Raw genomic sequence first — 24583 nt, 5'->3', positions numbered from 1 at the left:
CAGTCTTTCTTTGTTCAGTCGAGAAGAAATTATGTTTTTTGAGGAAAACATTCTGGATTTTTCTCATTTTAATGGACCCCAACACTTATTAGTTTTAATGTAGTTTAAAATTGCAGTTTCAAAGAACTTTAAATGATCTCAAACGAGGCATAAGGGTCTTATCTAGCGAAACGATTGTCATTTTTGACAAGAAAAATAAAAAATATGCACTTTTAAACCACAACTTCTCATCTATCTCTGGTCCTGTGACGTGCCAGCGCGACCTCACGTAATTGCGTAATGCCGTGGAAAGGTCACTTGTTACATATATGAAACGCACATTTGCAGACCATTTTAACAAAAAACTGACATGAAGACATTATTTAGTATCATTCCACATACAACAACGTCAGAAAAGTCCTCTTTCTCCACACTTGTAAACACTGGGGCGTAGTTTCGCATACGTTCTCCGTGACCTCTTGACGTGATGATGTATTACTTGAGGTCGCGCTGGCGCGTCACAGGACCAGAGGAAGACGAGAAGTTGTGGTTTAAAAGTGCATATTTTTATTTTTTCTTGTCAAAAATGACAATCACTTCGCTAGATAAGACCCTTATGCCTTGCTTGGGATCATTTAGAGTCCTTTGAAACTGCAATTTTAAACTGCATTAATACTCTTAAGTGTTGGGGTCCATTAAAATCCATTAAAATGAGAAAAATTCTGGAATCTTTGCCTCAAAAAACATAATTTCTTCTCGACTAAACAAAGAAAGACATCAACAGTTTGGATGACATGGGGGTGAGTAAATTATCTGGATTTTTTTAAGAAAATGAAGTAATCCTTTAATGTGTGTTTAGTTTGTGAAGCAGCTTGCAATTAAAGTGCTTTCAAATTCCCAAATGTCTTTTTGACATGAACATCATATATGCTACAAAAACTGATGGGTTGTTATTAACCCAGGCTGGGTAAATATTGGACAGAACACATTGCTGATAAGTCCATTAGCATAACCAAAGCGTTTCAATATTTTTCCCATTTAAAACTTGACTCTTCTGCAGTTACATCGTAGATCAACAGAAAATCAAAAGTTGCGATTTTTTAGCCAATATGGCCAGGAACTATACTCTCATTCTGGCGTAATAATCAATGACTTTGCTGCTGTAACATGGCTGCAGCAGGCGCAATGATATAACGCAGCAGCCGAAAAATAGTCCCCTTAGTATCTTTCAATAGCGTGGGACTATTTTCGGGCGCTACGTAATATCATTGCGCCTGCTGCAGCCATGTTACGACAGCAAAGTCCTTGATTATTACGCCAGAATGAAAGTATAGTTCCTAGCCATATCTGCCTAGAAAATATTGATGCTCTTTGGTTGTTTTTTAGCGTGATGCTAATGGTCTAATCAGATTCAATGGATTATGCTAAGCTATGCTAAAATTGGTAGCGCCAGACCCGGAGATCAGCTGAATGGATTCCAAAACAGTAAAAATAAAATGTTTAATTCTAGGGGAGCTGGAAAATTTGCATATTTAAAAAAAGTGAAGTGTCCCTTTAACCCAGCAGTGTGTTCTGTCCAATATTTACCCAGCATTGTGTAATAAATATATCATATAAAGATGTCTTTAAGACTAATGGCTATTCTGCCATGAAAATACTGAGCAAATGGTTAAAGTTTGGATGAGAGGAATGCACATTGTTAGAAATGCTTACATCTTTTTTATTCCCTTTTTATTTTTTTTTACTGTTGTCTACTGTATATCAGGCTTTCTACAGCCTCAGGCTACTGTCTTCCATTTCTCTTTAACTTTCTCGCTTTTAAACTGATAACGCACATTTTCTCTCATCGTATTCGTCCACTTCTTTATTTATTCAGTGTTTTGAAACATTTTCGATTATCTTGGTCTATTTTGGAATCCATTATAGCTTCTTTATATCCACTTCTCTATATAATATAGCAGTAAACAAAACTTCCCAAACTGCAATAAAGAAAATATTCAACTGGCATGAAGGAGTTCAGAGCTGCAGAATATCAGTTTATGTTACTGTAACTATAATGATGTCTCTTTATTGTCTGTCTGTCTGTCTCTGTGTGTTTTTAAACAAACGTTTGCTGTGTTTGTTATCCTGACACTTAAGAAAAAATCAGTAAACACACAACACTCAATCAGACAGACAAACAGAGGAACCAGAATGAAACGGTGCATCTATGCCACATGTACATTCTTACTCCTGTTATATACATAAAGAGTTTGATGGTTATTTTTGGGAGTGACAACAGCACTGTACAAATTTATTCACATTCATTTACAAATGTCACAAACCCAGTAATAAGGGTACATTTTTGGAAATTGAAATTTATACAGCATCTGAAACCTGAATAAATAAGCTTTGATGAATGTTTGTTAAGATAAGACAATATTTGTTTCGAGATAAAACTATTTAAAAAATCTGGAACCTGAGGGTGCAAAAAAAAAATCACTTTTAAAGTTGTCCAAACATATTACACACAGGCCTTAGCAACACATATTACTAATAATACATTTTTGATAAATTAGGAGAAAACATTGGCATAAAAAACGTGTTTCTGAAGAATTTTTTTATCTGCAATACCGCGATTATCCACTAGATGATATGGAATGCACTTACTTAATTTATGAAAAAACTGAAGCCAAAACATTATTTACTAATTGTAAACTCTAGGTATGTTTTGATAATCGTTCTGAATCTGATCTCTAACAAAATTCCTTTACAAAAATGCAATTATTTCAGCTTTTTGCAAAAAAAGTTTATTGTTTGTTTGAAAGCAGAGGTTCTGTTCTTTCATTTGATATATTTGTATGTTTATATATTTTTAGAAGAACTTTTCTGGTAAGTATTTTGTGAATTTTTTTTGAAAATCACAAAAAATGCTGACGGCCAATTTTTCAAAAAATGGCTGGCGGGGAATGGATAATTAATTAATCCTAATGATTTTTGGCATAAGAAAACATTAATTTTGACCCATACATTTTTTTTTTTTGGCTATACAAATATACCCGTGCGGTAGACAAACCTTTTGTACATTTGGAGTCTATCTTACTTCATCGTGGTTGCAATCCAGTGATGACCATTACACTTCAGAGAGAGAGAGAGAGAAGACACGCTTAACTCAGCGTTATATTAAAAGATTGTTTTATTCACAATTGAAGTGTAACAAATATAGTTTATCAAAAACCTTTTCTGCTCTTTAATATAATTTATTACATAAGATCATTAAGATTTATATAAATGATGGCTGACATTTTGCCAGAATGAATTATGTACAATTAAAACCAAGAAATAAAACCAAACAACAATTTCCCACAAAATTAATTGCATATATATTAAAGAAAAATAAAATCAAGACTATGTGCAATGGAATGATTATCAGCAATATTGTACAGTTACGTTTCTGAGGTTGTCTCTCTTGAAGAAATAACAAACAACGAGAATCACAAACGAAAAAGGCATTGGCTATCATCAACACAACAACAAATTTTAAACCAGATATCTGAAAAGCACATCATCTAGTCTGCAAGGAAACGTCTGCCTCCTAAGAGCCGTTGTGGATTCTTACCGCTACGATGCAAACTCACAGCTTGATGAATCACTTAAACTAAAGAGACGGCACCAAGCGCTAGTCCAAACTGCGTCACTGCTAAATGTCATTTAGAGTCTCTGTATGGTGAATACAGTGAATGTGATGTATTATCTACAGTGTGTCACAGTGTTATTTTTTTGCATGACAGGTCTCCCCCAAGCTCCAGGCTGACGTTACTTTTATTTCTTACGGTTCGTAACTTTAATAATATGCTGTTCGGTAGCCTACCAGAAAAATACCATGTCAAAAGAGAATCTCTACGAGGTATTTCCTAATGTTTTATGTAGAATATCACTAGATCCACCAGGATAATACATCATCCATGAAAGGGATCACCATTGGTTAAAGCTAAAGAGCCACACCTACTTACATACTGGTTAGGCAGGTTGGTTTACTTTTACCCGGAAGTGAATATTTGAGAAACACTGCCTAAAAGAGTCACACGTCACCATGGGAACGACGAACATGGTGTGGCATACAATAGCAGCAGCCTCACTCCGCAATCGACCAGTCACTCTAAAAAAAGACATGTTACCCCGCAACAACCAATCACATTAATGTAAAAAAATTGACTGATCAATCACACTAGCAAAAAGATATGTCGCTTTGCAACATACAATCGCACTGAAGCAAAAGGACATATGACTCTGCCACAACCAATCACACTGAAGTAAAAAGACGCTACTCCTCAACCGACCAATCAAATTAGCATACAATAGCAGCAGGATCACTCCGCAACCGAACCATTCGCACCAAAGCAAAAAGACATATTAGTCCACAACAGATCCATCACACTAAAAAAAAAGATTTTACTTTGCAACCGACCAATCACACTGAATCAAAAAGACACATCACTTTCCAACATCCAATCACATTTAAGCAAAATGACATATCACTCTGCAACAACCCAATTACAGTGAAGTAAATGTTACTCTACAATCAACCAATCACATTTAATCAAAAAGACCTGTTACCTTGCAACCGACCAATCACACTGAATCAAAAAGACATGTCACTTTGCAAACGACCAATCACAGCGAAGCAAAAGACGTTACTCTACAACCGACAAATCGCACTAAAGCATAAAAAGACATGTCACTCCGCAGCAACTAATCACACTAAAGTAACAAGACAATCATATTGAAGCAAAAAAACATGTTACTCCGCAACAACCAATCACACTGAATCATAAAGACATTTTGCTTTGCAACATCCAATCGCATTCAAGCAAAATATCATAATCACTCTGCAAAAACCAATCACACTGAATCAAAAAGACACGTCACTCTGCAATCGACCAGCTGCGGCGCAAAAAGACGTTACTCTGCAACCGACCAATTGCACTAAAGCATAAAAAGACATGTCACTCCGCAGCAACCAATCACACTAAAGTAACAAGACAATCACATTGACGCAAAAAGACAGTCACACCACAACAACCAATCACACTGAATCATAAAGACATTTTGCTTTGCAACATCCAATCGCGTTCAAGCAAAATAACATATCACTCTGCAACAAGCAAACACACTGAATCAAAAAGACATGTCACTTTGCAACAACCAATCAAATTGAAGTTAAAAGATGTTACTCTGCAACCGACCAATCACACAAAAGCAAAAAAAGACATCACTCCGCAACAACCAATCACATTGATCAAAAAGACCTGTTACTTTGCAACCGACCAATCACACTGAAGCAAAAAGACACATCAATCCACAATCGACCAATCACACTGAAGCAAAAAGACATATCACTCTGCAACAACCAATCACACTGAAGTAAAAAGACGTTACTCTGCAACCGATCAATCACATTTGAATCAAAAAGACATGTCACTTTGCAACCACCAATCACAGTGAAGCAAAAAGACATGTCACTCTGCAACAACCAATCACACTGAAGTAAAAAGACGTTACTCTGCAACCGATCAATCACATTTGAATCAAAAAGACATGTCACTTTGCAACCACCAATCACAGTGAAGCAAAAAGACATGTCACTCTGCAATCGACCAATTGCAGTGAAGCAGAAAGACACATCAATCCACAACCGGCCAATCACACTGAAGCAAAAAGACATATTACTCCGCAACAACCAATCACACAGAATAAAAAAACGTTAATCTGCAACCGACCAATCACAGTGAAGCAAAAAGACACATCAATCCACAACCGACCAATCACACTGAAGCAAAAAGACATTACTCCCCAACAACCAATCACACTGAATCAAAAAGACGTTACTTTGCAACCGACCAATCACACTAAAGCTAAAAAAGACATGTCACTCCGCAACAACCAATCACACTGAAGTAAAAAGACTTTACTCTGCAAATGATCAATCACATAGAATCAAAAAGACATGTCACTTTGCAATCGACCAATCGCAATGAAGCAAAAAGGCATGACACTTCACAACAACCAATCACATCAATCCACAACCGACCAATCACACTGAAGCAAAAAGACATATTACTCCGCAACAACCAATCACACTGAAATAAAAAGACGTTACTCTGCAACCGACCAATCACAGTGAAGCAAAAAGACACATCAATCCACAACCGACCAATCACACTGAAGCAAAAAGACATATTACTCCCCAACAACCAATCACACTGAATCAAAAAGACGTTACTTTGCAACCGACCAATCGCACTGAAGCAAAAAAAGACATGTCACTCCGCAACACCCAATCACACTGAAGTAACAAGACACGTCACTTCATAACAAACTAATCACATTGAAGTAAAAAGAAATTTCTCTGAAACCGACCAATCACATCGAAGCAAAAAGACATGTTAGTCCGCAACAACCGATCACACTGAAGCAAAGTCAATTAGGTCTTTCCATACAAACGTCAATTAATGATCTTAAAATGGGTCTGTTCTTTCATAAAGTGGAATGCAGTCATTTATTCTGTAATAAATGTAGTGTATGTATAGATTATATGTGATGTAAATATACATATGCACCAACGTGACACATCCACATGTTTTCCTATCATGAGCTTCTTGCTTATTTGGTGTGCATCCAGTGTAGTGGTCCGCTTTGTTTTCCTTGCATCAAAATTCCTCATGTGTGCCATCCTACACATTTTATCCTACACTTATATCTCTATTCCTCTCTTCAGGGAGAACCCAAATATACTGAATCATGTTTTTGTGCTTTCATATTAAAAACGAACATTAAACAGATAAAATCATAAATCACAACAACTAGCCAAAATATGTTCGATTCACATTTGGTGGTACATTCAAACTAATATTCACCCTGCCCTTTGACTGATGCTGCTCGCTCGCATCTTCCTATCTGTCCTAGAGGATAAGAACGATCGAAACAACATCGTCACTGTTCCCTGCCCTCTGCACTGAAAAGACAAAAATGTCAAGTAATAAATTAACACAAAGTAGTATATTTTACATAATATGTAGGAGAAAAGTCTCTGCTTTCAATGACTGAGTAAACAAAACACATTTGTACACATTTTTTTCAGTGATGTTACAAAGCAAGATAGAAAAGAAAAGAGGAACAACTTATAAATGTAGAGGAATCAGTGAGTGATGCGTACACGATTGCTTTTCACATCCAGAATGATGGTGCGAGTGGTTCTGGTCATCTCTTTAATGTCCTAGGAGGATAAAATCCTCAAGACACAAAACAAATGCAGACGGCAAAAAGAAATATGTAACATTTATCGGTAAGACTAAAAGGCACTAGTTGAGTTCGTTTCGCTACCTTGCCGTCCGTCATCGAGCCTGAACACCCAACCAAACAAACACACCCCGAAAAAACAATAAAAAAAAAGGAGACAGCGAATTACGTAACGACAGGAAAGTTAAGGGAGCGTCCTTGTTCCAGTAAACACACAGGATGTAAAAACAAAACAAAAAAAACGATGATGAAGCTTGAATTCGCTATGGCTTTTTAAAAAAGTGTGTGAGAGGGACGGTCCGATGGAAAACATTCGGCCTCCTCACAGAGGAGATACGATCCTTCCGGTCTCTGTAGCTCAGAGACGTGACCAAAGCATCGGGGACAGAGAGAGGACGGTGGCGGCATGCAGAATCCCATCGTTTGAGATAGCGGAGGACAATCAGCCAGGGGTGAGAGCTTCAGGATTGAGGGTTGTAAAAACAGACGAGAAGCTCCAGGACGTCTCCAGCCACGGTGGGATATTGAGTCCATATCTCTCGCCCAATGTCAAAGCATGTCTAGGAAGTCACGTTTTTTAAAGCCAGGTAGGTTTGGGTTTACTTGAGATGATTGGCTAACTCTGGGCTCTGTTTCTTAATGACAGGAAGAGGGTGAGCCTCCGTGTTGAACACCCAGTGATCGAAGGGCAAATGGTCATCATCAGAGAAAAGCAGATAAAGATACCTGTAACAAAAAAAAAAAAGAAAGAGTGAGTTTTGAAGGGCTTTTATGATGTAGTTAAATCATAGAGATCTCATGTACATGAAAAAAATGTCCAATCATCATCTCCTGACTATTATGATATTAAAATACAATCATGTGACCTTTTAAACAGTACATGTTTTGAGGTGGCTAATTCATATACATTTACCAGATTAAATTTGTCTTTTTTGTGCAATTTGTGTGCATTTGTCTACTTTCGCCCCAGTGACATCCAAGCAAGCACTTATTTGTTCTAATAGCTGTCCAAACACGGTCGCCGTGATTTCACCATGTGTGATCCTGGATCAACATTTTTTGTTGATCCTGGATCAACGTTTTAGTCAAAGATACCCCAACCTACCCTTAACTCAAACCCTAAACATTTTTAAACCCTTAAAATAGTATGAAATAGTAGTTTGAGGAGTATTTCTTAAAAGCCCCTAACCCAATCCTAAACCTAAATCTACACACTAATCCTAATCCTGCAATCTGATTGGTTAATGAAAATGTTGATCCAGGACCAACAATGGTGTTGATCCAGGATCACATCTTACTTGGTGATATCACGTTCACAGTCCAAACACAGCCCAGATGTCTTGGCTAAAACAAGGCACAATTTGGGCCGCAAGTGAAAATTTAATAGATTAAATAAAATAAATGAAACCAAATACTTTGTAATCACTATTGACTTTGCTTACACGATGGAATATAAGACATCTTTTTGGCAAATATTCATATTTTGGCAAAAACGACTCCTTACCAAATTCTAGTTTATTTTGGCTAGAACTGGGTTACTAATAGCCGGACTATATCAGATCTATAGTTAACCTAGACAGTGAAACAACAGCTATTGTTTGCTCAGCCCATTCTCACGAAATGCGTATAAATAGCACACAGTTGAAAAGTTGCGCAATACATACGCCAAATTCCAATTTTGCATGCATATAATACTTCAGACCAAGTTTTTGTTTAATAAAATGACATCCTAACCCAAACCCCAATTCTAACTCCAAGCGACCATGGTTTAAAAATAGACAAAACATGAAGAAACTTGTATATTAAATATATTCCCAAACAAATCCCAAATCTAACCCCAAACCAAAGCTACAATGATTTAAAAAACAACAACAAAAAGAAAACCAATAAATAAAATGGCAAAATTGGAATTTGGATGTATTGCACGACTTTCAACTGCGTGCTATTTATACACATTTCATGGGAATGGGTTGGTTTGCTATGATTGGGTTTATGGGCAGGGTATAGGGGGAAGGTCAATATTTTTTTCAAAGTTTTTCTACAATTTACTCTGTACAAATTCATACATTCCCATGTGAGCAGTTTTGGTATTAATGAATGATATAGTAAAGCTAAACTTTATATATGAATCTTAAATGATTAAAAAGTAACCAAACCAAAGTTACTATATTATTCTGCTCCCTAGAGTACATATACACAGTCAATTACATAAAAAGTAAAAGTTGGATCTACTTAAAAAATTGGTAATATTTAAAATAGGTAGTTTTTTCAAATACATTTTTTCACTTTATATTGGTAACACCTAAAAAATGTAAGCTTTTCAATTAACTCTTTCCTGCCATTGACGAGTTATCTTTTATCCACTATGTTGCTCTTAACCAGCTTATGAAACATTGAAAAATCCACTGATCCAAAATCAGTAAAAACTCCATGTATGTTTTGATCATCTCTCTGAATCTAATCTCTAGCAAAAGTCCTTTACAAAAATGCAATTATCTCAGCTTTTTGTTCAATTTTTTTATCTTTTTTAATAAACCATATTTGAGAGGTCATAAAAAGAGAACAGATGAAGATAGGATTAAACAGAGGGTCTGTTTTTTTCATTTGATATATTCCATGTTTATATATTTAAAGAATAACTTTTCCTGGAAGGCATTAAACTTCTGTGAAAATCATAAAAAATGCTGCCACTGGCTGGCAACTTTTTTAACTCATTCCCCGCCAGCCATTTTTTGAAAAGTTGCCTGCCAGCATTTTTTGTGAGTTTCACAATAATCCCTTCCAGGAAAATTTTCTTATAAAAAATATAAACATACAAATATATCAAATGAAAGAACAGACCCTCTGCTTTTAAACAAACAATAAACAAAAAAAAAATTTTTTAGCAAAAAGCTGAAATAATTGCATTTTTGTGAAGAAATTTAGTTTGAGATCAGATTCAGAATGATTATCAAATAAATAATAATAATAATTCACAGAGTTTAAAATTAGTAAATAACGTTTTGGCTTCAGTTTTATCATAAATTGGGTAAGTGCACCAGCTAGTGGATAATCTCGGTATTACAGTTTAACATAAAAATTAATCAGGAACACTTTTTATGCAAATGTTTTCTCTTAATTAATGAGATTAAAACGCTAATGGGGAAAGAAGTAAAGTGAAAAAAATTAGGTTGAGAATTTTTTTTTTACCAATTGAAGTATTTTTTTAAAGTTAATCTAACTTTCCTTTTCTACAGTGTAGTCTAAGAGATTTTTATAGTCCATCACGCAAAAACAAGAGCCACTTTTTAACAACAAACAGTTATTAATATAAAACATAATTATTAGTATAAGCAACATCAATAACACACACTGCTAATCATCTAGATTAATGCCTGATTAAGTGAAACATTATAAAGTATAAATAAACACAACAATTAAAATCTGAATATTTACGTAACCAAATACAAATACATCTCCCACCTCCTAAATTCTGTTATTTCTGCTAAGAAAAAAATTGCCAAGCCAACAACATAAATAAGGGATTAAAATTTAAAACAACAAAAGGCCTAAATATTTAGGTTCCTTTGGCTGAAAAAGCAACTTGTGTTAAAAGTGGCCAAAACCATGGCTAAAAACAGAAAAAAAGACCATAAATCACAACACGAAGCTAGCAACAACAAACCACGAACACGCTTAGAAGATGCATTTTTATCTGGAAAGCCGGGTGACACTTATTAAAAATGACTGACTATAAACTTTGCAGGAGGCAGCGATGCTGACGCCCATTTTCTGATGAAGTTGTGACCTTGATAATACTCTTTCTAACTGTACTACACAGGGGACAGACACTGGCTGAAGATTCATACGGTGCAGATTTGCCGATGTTGCCCTTTGAAAATGAAAGCTGTTGACCTCAGAACTTTAGAAATATTTAAAGCTGAATCATCCGTGTCCACCGGATGAAACGCTCCTGGAGTCTTTATCTGGACTTAGCCGGTATGATCGTCTGTAACACTTTTTACTATTTCACTTTACCAAATATAAGTAACTTTACAACTTCTTGTCAACTAAAAGGTAACGTAAATGTGTAAAATTAGTGTTAACTACAGGTCCTTGAATTCTTGCTTGGCTGCCAAATCTCTCCGCACAGTTGTGATCCATGCTCATCGTCTCCCCTCGACTTAAGCAAACCAAAACATTTTATTTTTGACAAGGTATTTTTTTCAGAGATCAGTTTAGCATATAGACTCTAAAAATATGGACGTAGTGTCTGTGACTTCACCCATAGGTTTGTGAAGAGCTTTTTTTGAAGCCAATAGATGGCGGGGCCTGCCATCTTGGCATTGCATCTTGCCTCATTTGCGGATAACCGAAAATGGGTAAAGAGGTGGGACATGGGTGCAGCCGAAGTGGCTGGTTGCTGAAACCACGCCCGCCTAGCTCGACTGTAGTGATAGCAGTGGCAGTTTACCCGTCACTCAAGTGGCCACGCCCCTAATAATGCAGAATTTTAAGGCTTAATATAATTTAATTGGATGAGTTACAAAAAATGCACCCCCCTCACAGTTGTCATAAAGCTCAAAATTAGCTATATAGACCAAAAACACATTTATTTCTGCTGTAAAGGACATTTTAATCCAGTCGATGAATTGCAGTTTAAGTCACTTCCGCGTTGGCTTTGGAGATCGGAAGGTTGCCCCTTGGTTTAGCCACTAGCCAGGCAGATAAATGGGTAAAGAGATAGTTCACCCAAAAATGAACGGCATACATTGACTTCCATAGCAGGAGAAACAAAAAATGTAAAGTTATCAAAATATCTTCTTTTGTGTTCAGAAATTTCTACAGGTTTATAACAACATAAGGGTGAGTAAATGATGAAAGATTTTTCATTTTTGGGTGAACTATCCCCATTAATGCTCTGCTGCTGTTTATTAATCAAGTACAGAATAGAAAGCAGCAGGAAAACAAACAGCGCTTATAAATGAGATTAAGCAGATTTACGGCTTAGTCTCATTTAATGACAGATACACAGGTAACTGTTTTCAAGAGAGGAGGTGAAACTGGAGCATAACACCAGCCAGACATTTAAAAACATTGTACCCTAGAAACCTAAAACCCTAGTGTGATTTATATGTTGCGGGTGATGCTGTAATGTAGTGGTTATGGATCACCGCTTGTACCCACAAGGTACCTTGATTCCTACAAAGATCACCCATTGTGTCTGTGAGCAAAGGACTTTACTGCATGGTGCACCCGGTAGGTTTTGTGGTCACACTTTTTTGTATGTCTCGAGAATAGGGGTGGCACGGTTCACGGAAAAAATCCAAACCGTTCGGTTCGCTTGTCTCGGTTCGGAGCGTGTGTGCGTCACACAGTTCGACGGTTCATGGCATGCGCAATGTATGTAGCTTCGTGCCCTGTATGTGACCTCAGATAGCGTGTTTCCCTTTCGCGAATCGCACGAAAGAAGAGGTAACTGGTGGTGCAGCAGTGCTGCAGGTCATGTTACCTGTAGAAATGGCAAGTGGGATGGAAGTCTGCACGGAGTTGGAGGATGCGCCAGCGTGGTATAAGTTTGGTGTGTGGAAACATTTTTTATTTCATGCTACCTATGATGACAGCGGAAATAAAACAATAGATAGAACTGCAGTCTATGGTTTGAATGTGTTCGACAGCCACAGGAGACCGCCTTCTCTCCGTCCATTTATCTAATCTGAGGTACTGAACACACTGTTTCACGTCTTTTCTGACTTCTGCCGCAAACACACGGTGAACAGCGCTATTTTTAGCCTTTCATTGATAAAACGAAAGCGGCTGATTTCCGCGTAGTTTCATTTTGCTAGCGTGTGAAAGTTGTGCAATCTTATTTCATTAAAATAATCAGGACAGAAGTGGTCAAAAGTGGACACAAGAGACGGATTTAAATATTACAGGTGTAAACGTTATGTTTCTCTCTCGTCTACATATACTCTCTGCAGTATTAAAGCAGCTTCTCAGTGATAAATCTAAGAGCTACACTGAAGTTTGCAGTTTGATAAATGCAAGTTATCTTTGTGTGCTAAAAAGGCACATAAGTTCATGTAGATCAGTGCTTCTCAAATAGTGGGGCGGGACCCCCAGGGGGGGCTCGAAGCGACACCAGGGGGGGGCGTGCGAGACCCTGGGGAAAAATACTTTTTCAGGAAGTTATTTTTTTGCACTGTCATTTAAAGACATTAAACCCCAATCACACTGATAAGCCGCTTGAGTTTTTATTATTATTTATTGATTATATTTAATAACATTTTTCAGTATCAGACGGTCAAAAAATATTATACTTTGAACATGGGTTGATTTTTTTTCAGGCAAATTGATGCATTTTAAGTCTTTTCTGTTACAGACTAAAAAAACAATGTTAATAAAGTTATTCTTTGCTGTAAGTTGATCGATATTTCTTTTTTTTGTGTTTTCTTTAATGTTAATAAGGATACAATGTTTTGCAGATGTGTCATTTTATAGATAAATTATACTATTTATATCTAGTCGCGGCAGAGAGTTGGGGGGGGGGGGTGCAAAATGTTTACTTCATCCTAGGGGGGGCGTGACAGAAAATAATTGAGAAGCATTGATGTAGATGGCAATACACATTCTATTTTTTTGTCAAATAAATGAAAAGCATGTTGAAATCATCAATGTCTTCCCTCTTGCTGTATCAAAATCTCGCCTGGCTTGCCTCAGAGATGGTCCCAATAATGTGCTTAAAGTCAAATTCAGTTTGTGCATGATTACATGATATAACGTTTTTAATACTGTATCCTAAATTATGGAGAATTAATACATTAATAAGATAATAAATTTCTGGAGTGTTTAAAAATTAAAAGAAAAATAACAACAAGAACCGTACTGAACCGAGAACCGTGACCATAAAACCGTGATACGAACCGAACCGAGGGTTTTGTGAACCGTGCCACCCCTACTCAAGAATGAATCTCGTGTCCTGTTTGTGTGGCAACCAGCCTTAAAGGAAATTTTACTATGTTCTTACCTCAACTTAGATGAATTAATACATACATATCTTTTTCAATGCGTGCACTTTTAATCTTTTTACAGCGCTTTGTGAATGTGTTAGCATTTAGCCTAGCCCCATTCATTCCTATGGCTCCAAACAAAAGTTTTATTTTGTGCTACCATACTTACCAGTGTAACTACTCATGTAACAGTCTTTAAATAGGGAAAACATGAAAGGGTTTGGTGGCTTCTAAATTCATCCCTGTTTGGATCCTAAGGAATGAATGGGGCTAGGCTAAATGCTAACACATTCACAAGGCACTGTACAAAGATTAAGTGCACGTATTGAAAAAAGATAGGTATGTATTCATTAATCTAAGTTGAGGTAAGAACATAAAATATAAAAAACGGTGGTGTTTTCCTTTAAATACCCTCATTTTGAAGCTTAATGTGTTTATGTGCTTTCTATGCAATGTGAGAGACAATATCTACAAACACAGTAGTGGGTGTAATGGCAATGGCTCACGGCATAATCCTTGAGACCGACCAGCAACCTTCTTGTGATCAACCCTGGGCCTTTACCATAAGACTATGCAACCCTGTAAATGCTTTTGCATGTATCTTCCAAATGTACCAATGTAAATACATGTGCAGTCATTTGCATTAGTTCATTACCGTAGGTGTGTGGAGCAGTCAAGACGTAGTGGACCGGAATGAGTGTTAAAAACCCATTTCTACAAACAGGATCTTATTATACCGCACCCTGCCAAACAGTCTCGTTCTCTGGAAGATTCATTACTTAATACGCACTACATTGTGCAAGAGGGCGGACACAGGCCCGAAGGAAAAACAGCCTGGGAAAGACAACCAGAATAAGAATGTGGGAAAAACTTCGAGCTGGATTGCTGGATGTGTTTGCTATCATAGAAATGGCCCTTTCTGTGCCGGATTGGGCGTGTTATGATACACCCAGCCAAAAAGGGCAAGCACTCCTCCAGTATTAAAGACAGTAGAAATGGAGAAGTGCTCTTTGGCGTGGTAGGATGAAACTCCTTTTAAACCACAATCAAAAAGGATCAGACTATCGAGAAGAGAAACCAGAAACTCCATTACAACCCCCGTAATTCTTCTTTTTGAAACCTGATGGTGTATATTATCTTCGCTCTCTTCCCTTATTCATTTGGTTCATTCATCTGTATCTCTGAAGATGAATGTTGAACAGCAGGTGCCTTCATGAAAGAGTTTATCTTCTGTTTATCCCAGCCACTTTACCTTGATGCTGAAGACATGTCTGACAGAGACATGGGCTCTATTCACAACATTTAGAGAGATACGCCTAAATCTTACAGGCACAAACAAATGAGTCTCTCATGCACTATTATGTTTTTACTGTAATGGTGTTTTGCGAAAATGCAAAACTGAACTGAACCAAATCTTCGTCTTGTAAAGCCAACAGACCATTCATAGACTGCCTAATGCATTCTTTGTCTAACCTGACAATCTGCTGTCTAAAAATGGCAAAAAGTCAGTCTGTTAAAATTAAAATCTTCCCAACTAGAACCAGACACTTGACACCACAATGTCTGAAGTTCATAACATCAAACTTTTGGCCTATATAGAAAAGCACAGGGTGGAGAGGTACAAGATCGGCAAAGAACCTTGAGCCGGGAATCTAACTCTGGTGGCCTAAATCGTGTCCACGTTGTCGGAGCACTATATATCAGGAAGCATGTTTTATGGGAATCAAACCCTTTGACCTTTGCGCTGCTAATGCAATGCCCTACCAATAAAGCTACATGCACACTAATAAGTAGAGATGCTCCGAGCGATCAGCCACAGATCGGTATCGGTCGATCACCGCATTAAATGACTCGATTGGTACTCGCTAAATTTGCCGATCACATGAACCGATCTTTCTATTTACTTTTGTCATCATAGGGCTCCTGAATGCGGCCACAATTAGAGACCATTTTTAAGGAGTGCGGCTTTTTTTAAGCATCCCTAATAATAAGTATACACTACTAAGTATACCACTGCATATGAAGAATTTGGTTTCAAAACGCAATAAATCCATTTGGACTAATTTCGGTAAAAACGTGTTTTCTATACCAAGAAAGTGACAAGATGGCAACCACTTTTTTCTGTTACAAACTTTCACATAGCATCTTTAGGTATAAAAACATGAAAAATTCAAATCCTTAATTTTATTTTCAAAGATTTATTATAAGAACTGATTATTTTTCCTGCAAAATGCAATAAATCTATGACGAGTTTTTTTTCAAAATGCTATAAATCTATTGAATCAATGTATACATGTGCATTGATCTTTGCCATGTTATATTCATTTAGTTGATTAGTGATATACACTGATTAAAAATAAACATTAATGGCATTAATCAAAACACTTACTTTGTCATATTACCAACACTGTAATTGCTGCTGTCATCCTTGGGACATCGTCGCTGAATTTTTTATAACAGCGATCAGCTATAAAATCTTTTGGTCCTGCTCGATTTTTGTTGGCTTCGAGTAAAATAATGTAAAGTTTTTCATAAGATCCCCTGGGGTCAATGTGTTAGCATGACAGAAGCTTGATGCTGTCGGGAGAACAAGCAACCAGCAATTTTTCGTCTCCTGAGTGCCTCTAGCGTAAATTATTAGATGTTGATGGCTTACGTTTCTTTCCCGTCAAAGAAAACCACCACAGGTTTATCAATGTCATCAAAAGTATTATTTTGTTTTTGTTTGTTAGTTGATCACGAAGTACAAGATGAGGAAAACTAGGATTCTGTGCTTATTCCGCACCGCCACTGTTGTTTACAATGCGTGGAATTGTGCGGTGTGATTGGTTGAGTGGATTTTTTGCATTCTGCAGAAAAGGAGGAGTGGCGTTTATTGTGTTTTGGGAAAAATCTAAAAAAGATGACAGAATAACATGGCGGATATTGTATTTTGCGTGAAATTAAGAATTTACTTTTAAATACTGACCTGATACAATACTGATTTTGCCAGTAACTATTTTTTTTAAATGGCGTTTATCACGTTTTGGAACCAAACTCTTCATATTCTCTTTTGATTTTACAGTTATAGCATGGAATAACCAGTTTTTATTGCCTAGACCACAATCTACATGAATTTCAGCCCAGTCAAAAATCTGGCTCTATAAAACACAAGTAAAAACTCCATAAAAAAGATGTAAAGCTGTACTAAGGGCTAATTTTAAACACAGGGCAAAAGGTGAAAACACAACAACTTAATGCTTTAGCAGCCTGCTGAGAAAAATGATATAAAAACATCCCACTAAACTAAAAATGTCTGTCACACAGAAACTAAATATAAATCTGGGTTTGATGAAAAAAAAAACGTCGACATTGTTAAGCACATAATGGCGACATTTAGCTCACAAACACGGAGAGGAAACTAATGAGCCCATAATCTCTAAAAATACACAGAGGAAACACTGGCATTACTCTGAGAAGAGACAGTTTACTTTTGTCCACAACATGTAGGTGTATATAGAGTTGCTTTTCACCATAAAGTCATCATCTGCCTTTACAATATGTGTTGTGATTTGTGAACATGTCAAACGTCTCTTGTTCATCAAACTTCTACACTTTAGTGTTAAGATAGAGAGGTACTGACAAGCATAACACACACATGTTTGTTTTACTATATTAGTGAGGTCATAGACTTCCACTGATTTTATATCAGACTCATGATATTTATTAGCCCTTAAAGTGACAGGTACTGCAGATACTGCGTTCTTTAATAATCTACGTTTTTGTTAGTAATCTGTAGGAAACAACAGCTTTGCTATACCTACGCTAGGAGTGGCTTGAACTTGACAATTTCAGAGGTCATTGAGCCATCAGCGCATGTAGTACTTACTTGAGTGTCTCAGCCAGGTAGAAACTCTGCTGTACGTCATCATGACTGGGAGTACTGGCGTAGACATCACGCACTCCGCTGTAACCTGCTTCCACCCTACAGTGCTTCTCCAGAGCCTGGGACACAAACATAAACTTGGTCAGACTCACACAAACAACTTTATTTTCTGTCACATATTTCATTTAGCAGAGACAAGACGAAAATGAGAAAGAAAAAATTAGCAATGATGTCTCAAAATATTTTAAGATGACCTCATGATGCCACAGAAGAACCATTTTTGGCTGAATATAGGTCTGCAACTAACGGTTTTATTTGTCATAATCGATTAATCGAGCAATTATTTTCCGATTAATCGACTAATCGGATAAAAACATAAATATTTACTAAATGTTTTACTTACTATAGCTAAATAAGGCACTAAATTGGGGTATTTATGTGTAGTAGTACAATCCACACACTAGGGGAGAGCAAGGACCAGGGCCGGCGTCAAGGGGGGGCATTCGCGGGCCGTGCCCCCCCAAACAGGTTGTTGTGCCCCCCTACACAGTTTTTGATTAATTTAATATATATCAAGAATAATTAAAATAAATTAAACATTGAATGTTTCATGACTTTTAATGTAATAAAATGAGGAAAATATAGTTGATATAGGTTTTATTTAATAAAATAGACTAGTTTCTCTGATTGGTTGTATTGCCGGGTCTCATGCGTCATTAGGCTTTAGCATATTTGTGACTTGATACTAGCAACGTGTTTTTTTGCGGCATTTTATGGATCGTGTAAAATATGGATATTAGAACATTTAGAACGAACCAGCACCGCCTGCTTCATCTGACTTCATGTAAACAACGATTGGCTCAAACTCGGAGATTAGAGGTTGAGGTGGAATTTTCAAATCTACAGGACACTGTTTTTAGGAAGTTTAATGTTCGTACACGCTGGCTTCAGCTTTTTTAAAGGTAAGTAGTTAGCGTTGTTTTAATTTACGTAAGCTTAAATGTGAAGTGTGGCTATAGATTGTTAACAGCATTGCGACTTGATTATGGTAAAGCGACTTTCATAACGGCTTTAACTTAGGACGCGATGTGCGCTGGGCTGCGCTATGAAACCCATTCATTTCAATGGCTTGCGCCGCGCGAGCCCAGCGACAGTCTGTAACGAGTCATAATGAGCTGACAGTCTGTAACAGTTGTATAAGTGTGTGTTTGCACTGTATTTGTTGTTTTAATGCCTTGTTTTTGCAAGTTATTGTTGCTAATTGCGTGCCTCCCCGTTGGAAGTCGCGTGCCCCCCTGTCAGTTATGGTCTGGCGCCGGCTCTGGCAAGGACGAAAGTACCATTTTTCAGAAAAACTTAATTTTTAAAGATAATGTTTGAGACAGAGATACATTTTAGCTGTAGTAAGTGTGGTCTATCAATACCAGGTGAAATTTTGAACAAATGTAAAATGACTTCAGTATAATTTCACTTTGAACATAAGTGAGCATGGAGGAACATGTGACCATAAAGAAGGGATAGTTTACCCAAAAATGAAATAATGTCATTAATATCTCACCCTCATGTCGTTCCAAACTCATAAGACCTGCGTTCATCTTCGAAACACAGTTTAAGATGTTTTATATTTAGTCCGAGAGCTTGTTGACACTTCTACGTACTTCAAATCTACGTACGGTATACTGTCCATGTCCAGAAAGGTAATAAAAACATCATCAAAGTAGTCCATGTGACATCAGTGGGTTAGTTAAAATGTGTTGAAGCATCTAAAATACATTTTGGTCCAAAACATAACAAAAATTATGTCTTTATTCAGCATTGTCTTCTCTTTTTAACATCTTTTGTAAAGTGCATGCGCGAGACTAAAGTCAAGTAACTGCAGTGACGCGGATGAGATACGACGCGGCTGACGTGTTATCTGGTGCGCCCCAGCTGTTTTTTTGTGTTTGCCCAGGCTTTGTTTACAATGCTGTAAGTTTTGAAAACACGTCTGAGGATAACACGTCTCAGGCATGCGCTTCACAACAGATGCGGAAGAGAAGACAATGCTAAATAAAGTCTGATTTTTTTTATTTTTGGACCAAAATGTATTTTTGATGCTTTAACACATTCTAACTGACCCACTGATGTCACATGGACTACTTTGATGAAGTTTTTGTTACCTTTCTGGACATGGACAGTATACCGTACGTAGATTTTCAATGAAGGGTCAACAAGCTCTCGGACTAAATATAAAACATCTTAAAATGTGTACCGAAGATGAACGGAGGTCTTACAAGTTTGGAACAACATGAGTGAGTCATTAATGACATTCTTTTCATTTTTGGGTGAACTATCCTTTAAAACATCTGAAGAACCTTTCTGTTTTACAAAACGTTGTTTGAGGAACCAAAAAAAGGTTCTTCTATGGCATCAATGTTAAGAACCTTTTGTAACAGTGTAAGGTAGGGTTGTGCCGATAGACGATAGTATCGTGTATCGACGATCTTCAGACATATCGCCAATGGCAGGCTTTCATGGCGATAGTCAAGACGATAGTTGGTGAATGGTTATTATTATTATTATTATCATCATAGTTTTATATTAACACCGACAATGCAGTTTTATATTACCACCGACAATGCATGCTTTTCCTCACATGAGGGTTTGTGGGCTTCACTTTACGTGGAGAGCTTGTAAAGAGAGAATTCCTTCTTGCACGTACCTGCACTTAATGCGCGCGTCTTGGTCTCCATCCAGCGCGCCGCGTCATGAGCAGCTGCGCTTCTCTCTGTCTCACATGCACGCGCTCTCGCGTCTGTCCGCAGTCTAAACATAAACTAAAGTAGTAATCCTTATGTCTTTGTTCAGTTTAATGCGTTTCATGCGAGCTGATGCATGCAAACTTTACTTTTTGTTTAAAATATGACCCGCTGCATATTAGCATCTCACTCTCGCGTACGTGCAGAGAGCTGCACTCTCTCCGAAGTCAGATCACTAGGTATTAATCCTGTTTATGATATGCATTTCAATGAGTTGTAGCAACACGTTCCTCGTGTTTAATATATGATTGTGTTTAAAATATGATTGCGTTCCGCTGGACCGATGCGTTTAAAAAGGCACCTCATGAGAGCACCACTGCTTGACACGTGTAGTCTTCTGCAACAGCACTAAATAAATGCATTGAATAGTTTGTATGTGCGCGCACGTGTGTGTGCGTGCGCAGATGCATGTTTTTACAGTTACTAAGTAATCATGATAGGGTTTTAATGACGCGCTCGCTTTAATAGCATCAGTTTTAAGAAGGTTGCGGTCATGACGGTGTCACGGTCTTGTTTTTTTTTTTGTCCACCCATCAAGTGACTTGTTATAATGAGTAAAAATTAACAAATAAAAAAATGAGTAAACTACTCCCCCGCCCCCCGATAATATTGTGTATCGCCGATCTCACAGGTTGACGATAGGACGAGCTGAAAATAGGGCATATCGCCCAACACTAGTGTAAGGCCCAATCCCATTTCTCTGTCTTATCCCTTACCCCTAACCCTTAGTTTGCACGTTCACGTGAGATTAAGGCCCAATTGGGATAGCCCTTTCTCTCTCGTGAACGTGCAAAACTAAGGTGTAGGGATAAGGGGTAAGACAGAGAAATGGGATTGGGTCATCTGGCTGATCGCTTAGAACTGTAATAGCACGTCTCCCCTAAAGCAAGATGCATGAACTTCAGTTATACATGTCTATTCAATACTTAAGAGTAAGGATTTCAAACGAAAGTATTTTGGCAAAATTTCCCCTCCAAATATTTTCTGTGAAAAATTTTTTAGCTACAAAGACTCCTGGTTTGAGAACATCAATATAGTATTGTGAGGTAAAATATGTCAATACTTTAAAAGATTTTCTTTTTTCTACCCCTATCTCACATCACTATTGAAAGTGCAAATAATGCACAGTAAAAATGAACTACTTTGTGAATTATTGTTATTTAGGGGGTGGGAAGAATACAGAAAGCCAAAAAAGTTCAGAATAACAATACAGTTATTTTTGCGGAGAAATAATTATTAAGCATTTTATTCTGCAAATGTTGAGCAAGCACATTTACTAAAAGAGGAACATCTTGCACAGATACACAAAGAGAAAGAGGGAGAGAGAGAGAGACACACACGCCTGAGGGAGCCAGACACATCACATTGGCAATCTGAAGTCATTATGATACAATTACATAGCTCTGAGATCCGAGCCGTCTGTATTGTCTCTAATCCTGCTGTGCTGAAGTGTGGGGACGTCTGAGGGCAGGGATAAACCCTCACTATGACTCACTGTGTCTGGCCTAAATCCCTTGCTGAATGTGTTGACATGTTTACCAGCCTTTGCACAACGTAGAAAACATTACATAATAATTGTTTTGACTTCGACCGAGTGCCCTCACCTGTACGGCTTCCCAGCCCCACTGCCTGTATTTGGGGTCGTGGGTGAACCTCCACATGTACATGTACGTCTCGATGACCTCCGGCCTCAGAATGAAATATTTCTCGTTTTGCCGCGTGGCGATGGCCTCCACGCCCCCATCGAAGCGGAAGGCCTCCGGTCCCAGCTTCGTACCTGAAACAGACATGATGGCAAAATCATCACTGAGACTTACATGTTAACACTGGATTAAAAGATTACGACAGAACAGAAACGCTATCTGGATGTGGATAAGGGATTGCGGCATAATCTGTACAATAATCTGATTCTGATAAAAAAACACCTACTATGTGCTATAAACAGGCTGGTGAATGCTGTGTATGTCTCTGTGTGTGTGTATGTGTGTTTGACAGGGGGATTTGCGAGTGCACAAGGTTAACAGCACTGGATTTAAGGATCATCTACACTGGACATGTGACTGCATTATTGACAGAACAGATTGACTTGTGTATAAAGACAAAAAAAATAGTCTACCCGACCCGCTCTCTGGCCCGCATTTTTTAAAAGTAGTAATTGTTTAAAATAGTTAACTGGCATCTTTATTTCAAATGACCCGACCGACTGCGACCCCGAATATCATAAAAAATATTTTTGGATGACTTGTAACCACAGGTGACTGCAGGCACCCGCTCATTTCGGATCAACATGCGCATCACTGTCATGAGTTAATTTGCGATAAATCGCAACATGTTTGAAGTCGACAAAGTCAGCAAGGTTAATTTTGAGAAAAATCTTAACATCATCTTAAAATCACTAGTAAAACGAATAGATTTGGAACAGATGAGGTCAAAAATCAATATCAATTAGGGATGAACGATATATCGGCCTAACCCTAACTGCTTATTTTTAATATTATCGGTTATCGGTCTGATAGCAAAATTAGGCCGATAAATGAAAGCCGATAAATGATAGATTATTTTGGTTTGTTGAAGCACTTCACTTGCTCATTGTTGGCCATGTGGATTTTTGATTGGTGCTTTCTGTTGCATAGCACGAAGATGACATGTGTTGCGGGCTTAAGAAGAGTATGCTAGTCTAGCGCAAAGACAAGATGTCCGCGGTCTGGGAGTTTTTCGTTGTGAAATTAATATGAATATTTATCGGCCTATATATCGGTTATATACATCGATATATATATATATATATATATATATATATATATATCGGTTATCGGCCCCCAAATATAAAGAGTTATCAGTTATCGGTATCGGCCAAAATTTCCATATCGGTGCATCCCTAATATGAATATATATTTTTTTTATTTAAACAGACTTTAAGATCTGCTGTAATGCAAGGATTTAATATAATGTTACATCAGATATTTTCCCCCAACAGTTAATCAAACATTCACTCGCGCGTCTGTGTGCACACGCTTCAGATGTGTCAGTCAGCGTGAGGAAAATCGTTTTTGAGTCTTGTCGCTCTTGATAACTCTTTTAACATGAATCAGGTCCCGAACTCTCTCTTATCTCTCTTAAAGACTTTTAACATCAAGCAAGTCCTGCACTCTCTTTTCTAATTCCTGCATGCTTTAAAAGCGAATCCAAAGTTTCAGACGCGCAAGTGGATGAACAACCATCCTTTTTGTATTTAGAACGGTACAACTCTAAGAAAATGTACAAATAAAGATCATTTTATATGTTCAACGGCCATTTAGAGCATGTTAAGTAAATGCCAAGACACGAATAGGCATCCTGTGGCACGTGACGCGCGAATGGCGTGGTGCGAATTATGCGGAAGTTACGCGCAATTGAAAAATCTGAACGTTGGTAGATATACGTGTTGCATTAACCAATCAGGAGCTTGCTCTAGTAGTGACGTGATAAAAGGGGGCAAGCAAAACCCCCTCCCATGACACGATTTTTTTGCGTGAATGTCTCCAATGACTAAAATTTCACGCGTGAATGAAGCTGAAGCGAGTAAACTCAAAACGTTCAAGCGTCCAATATGCGCGAATAGCGCGTTTTTGACGCCTCTGCCGCGGCTGCTGTGAACACCACATAAGGCTGCGTCTCAATCTCTTCAACTATGG

At 37.6% G+C, this 24583-nt stretch overlaps 1 protein-coding gene across 1 annotated transcript in view; it reads right to left on the bottom strand.

Moving 5' to 3' along the window:
- Positions 1–3136: 3136 nt before the first annotated feature.
- man1a1 (mannosidase, alpha, class 1A, member 1) overlaps positions 3137–24583 on the bottom strand; it is a 147393-nt gene continuing 125946 nt past the window's right edge. The window contains exons 10-12 of the mRNA XM_055187219.2: positions 22514–22686; positions 18115–18230; positions 3137–7983 (exon numbers count right to left, since the gene is read on the bottom strand). Coding sequence (XP_055043194.1) covers positions 7857–7983; positions 18115–18230; positions 22514–22686 — 416 coding nt within the window. The 3' untranslated portion in view covers positions 3137–7856. The remainder of the gene's footprint in view (positions 7984–18114; positions 18231–22513; positions 22687–24583) is intronic.

This window comes from Misgurnus anguillicaudatus, chromosome 18 (assembly GCF_027580225.2).
Source record: "Misgurnus anguillicaudatus chromosome 18, ASM2758022v2, whole genome shotgun sequence".
In the NCBI taxonomy this organism is placed as follows: domain Eukaryota; kingdom Metazoa; phylum Chordata; class Actinopteri; order Cypriniformes; family Cobitidae; genus Misgurnus; species Misgurnus anguillicaudatus.
The sequence above is the reverse complement of the archived record's forward strand: the minus strand, read 5'-3'. Positions and strand labels throughout refer to the sequence as shown.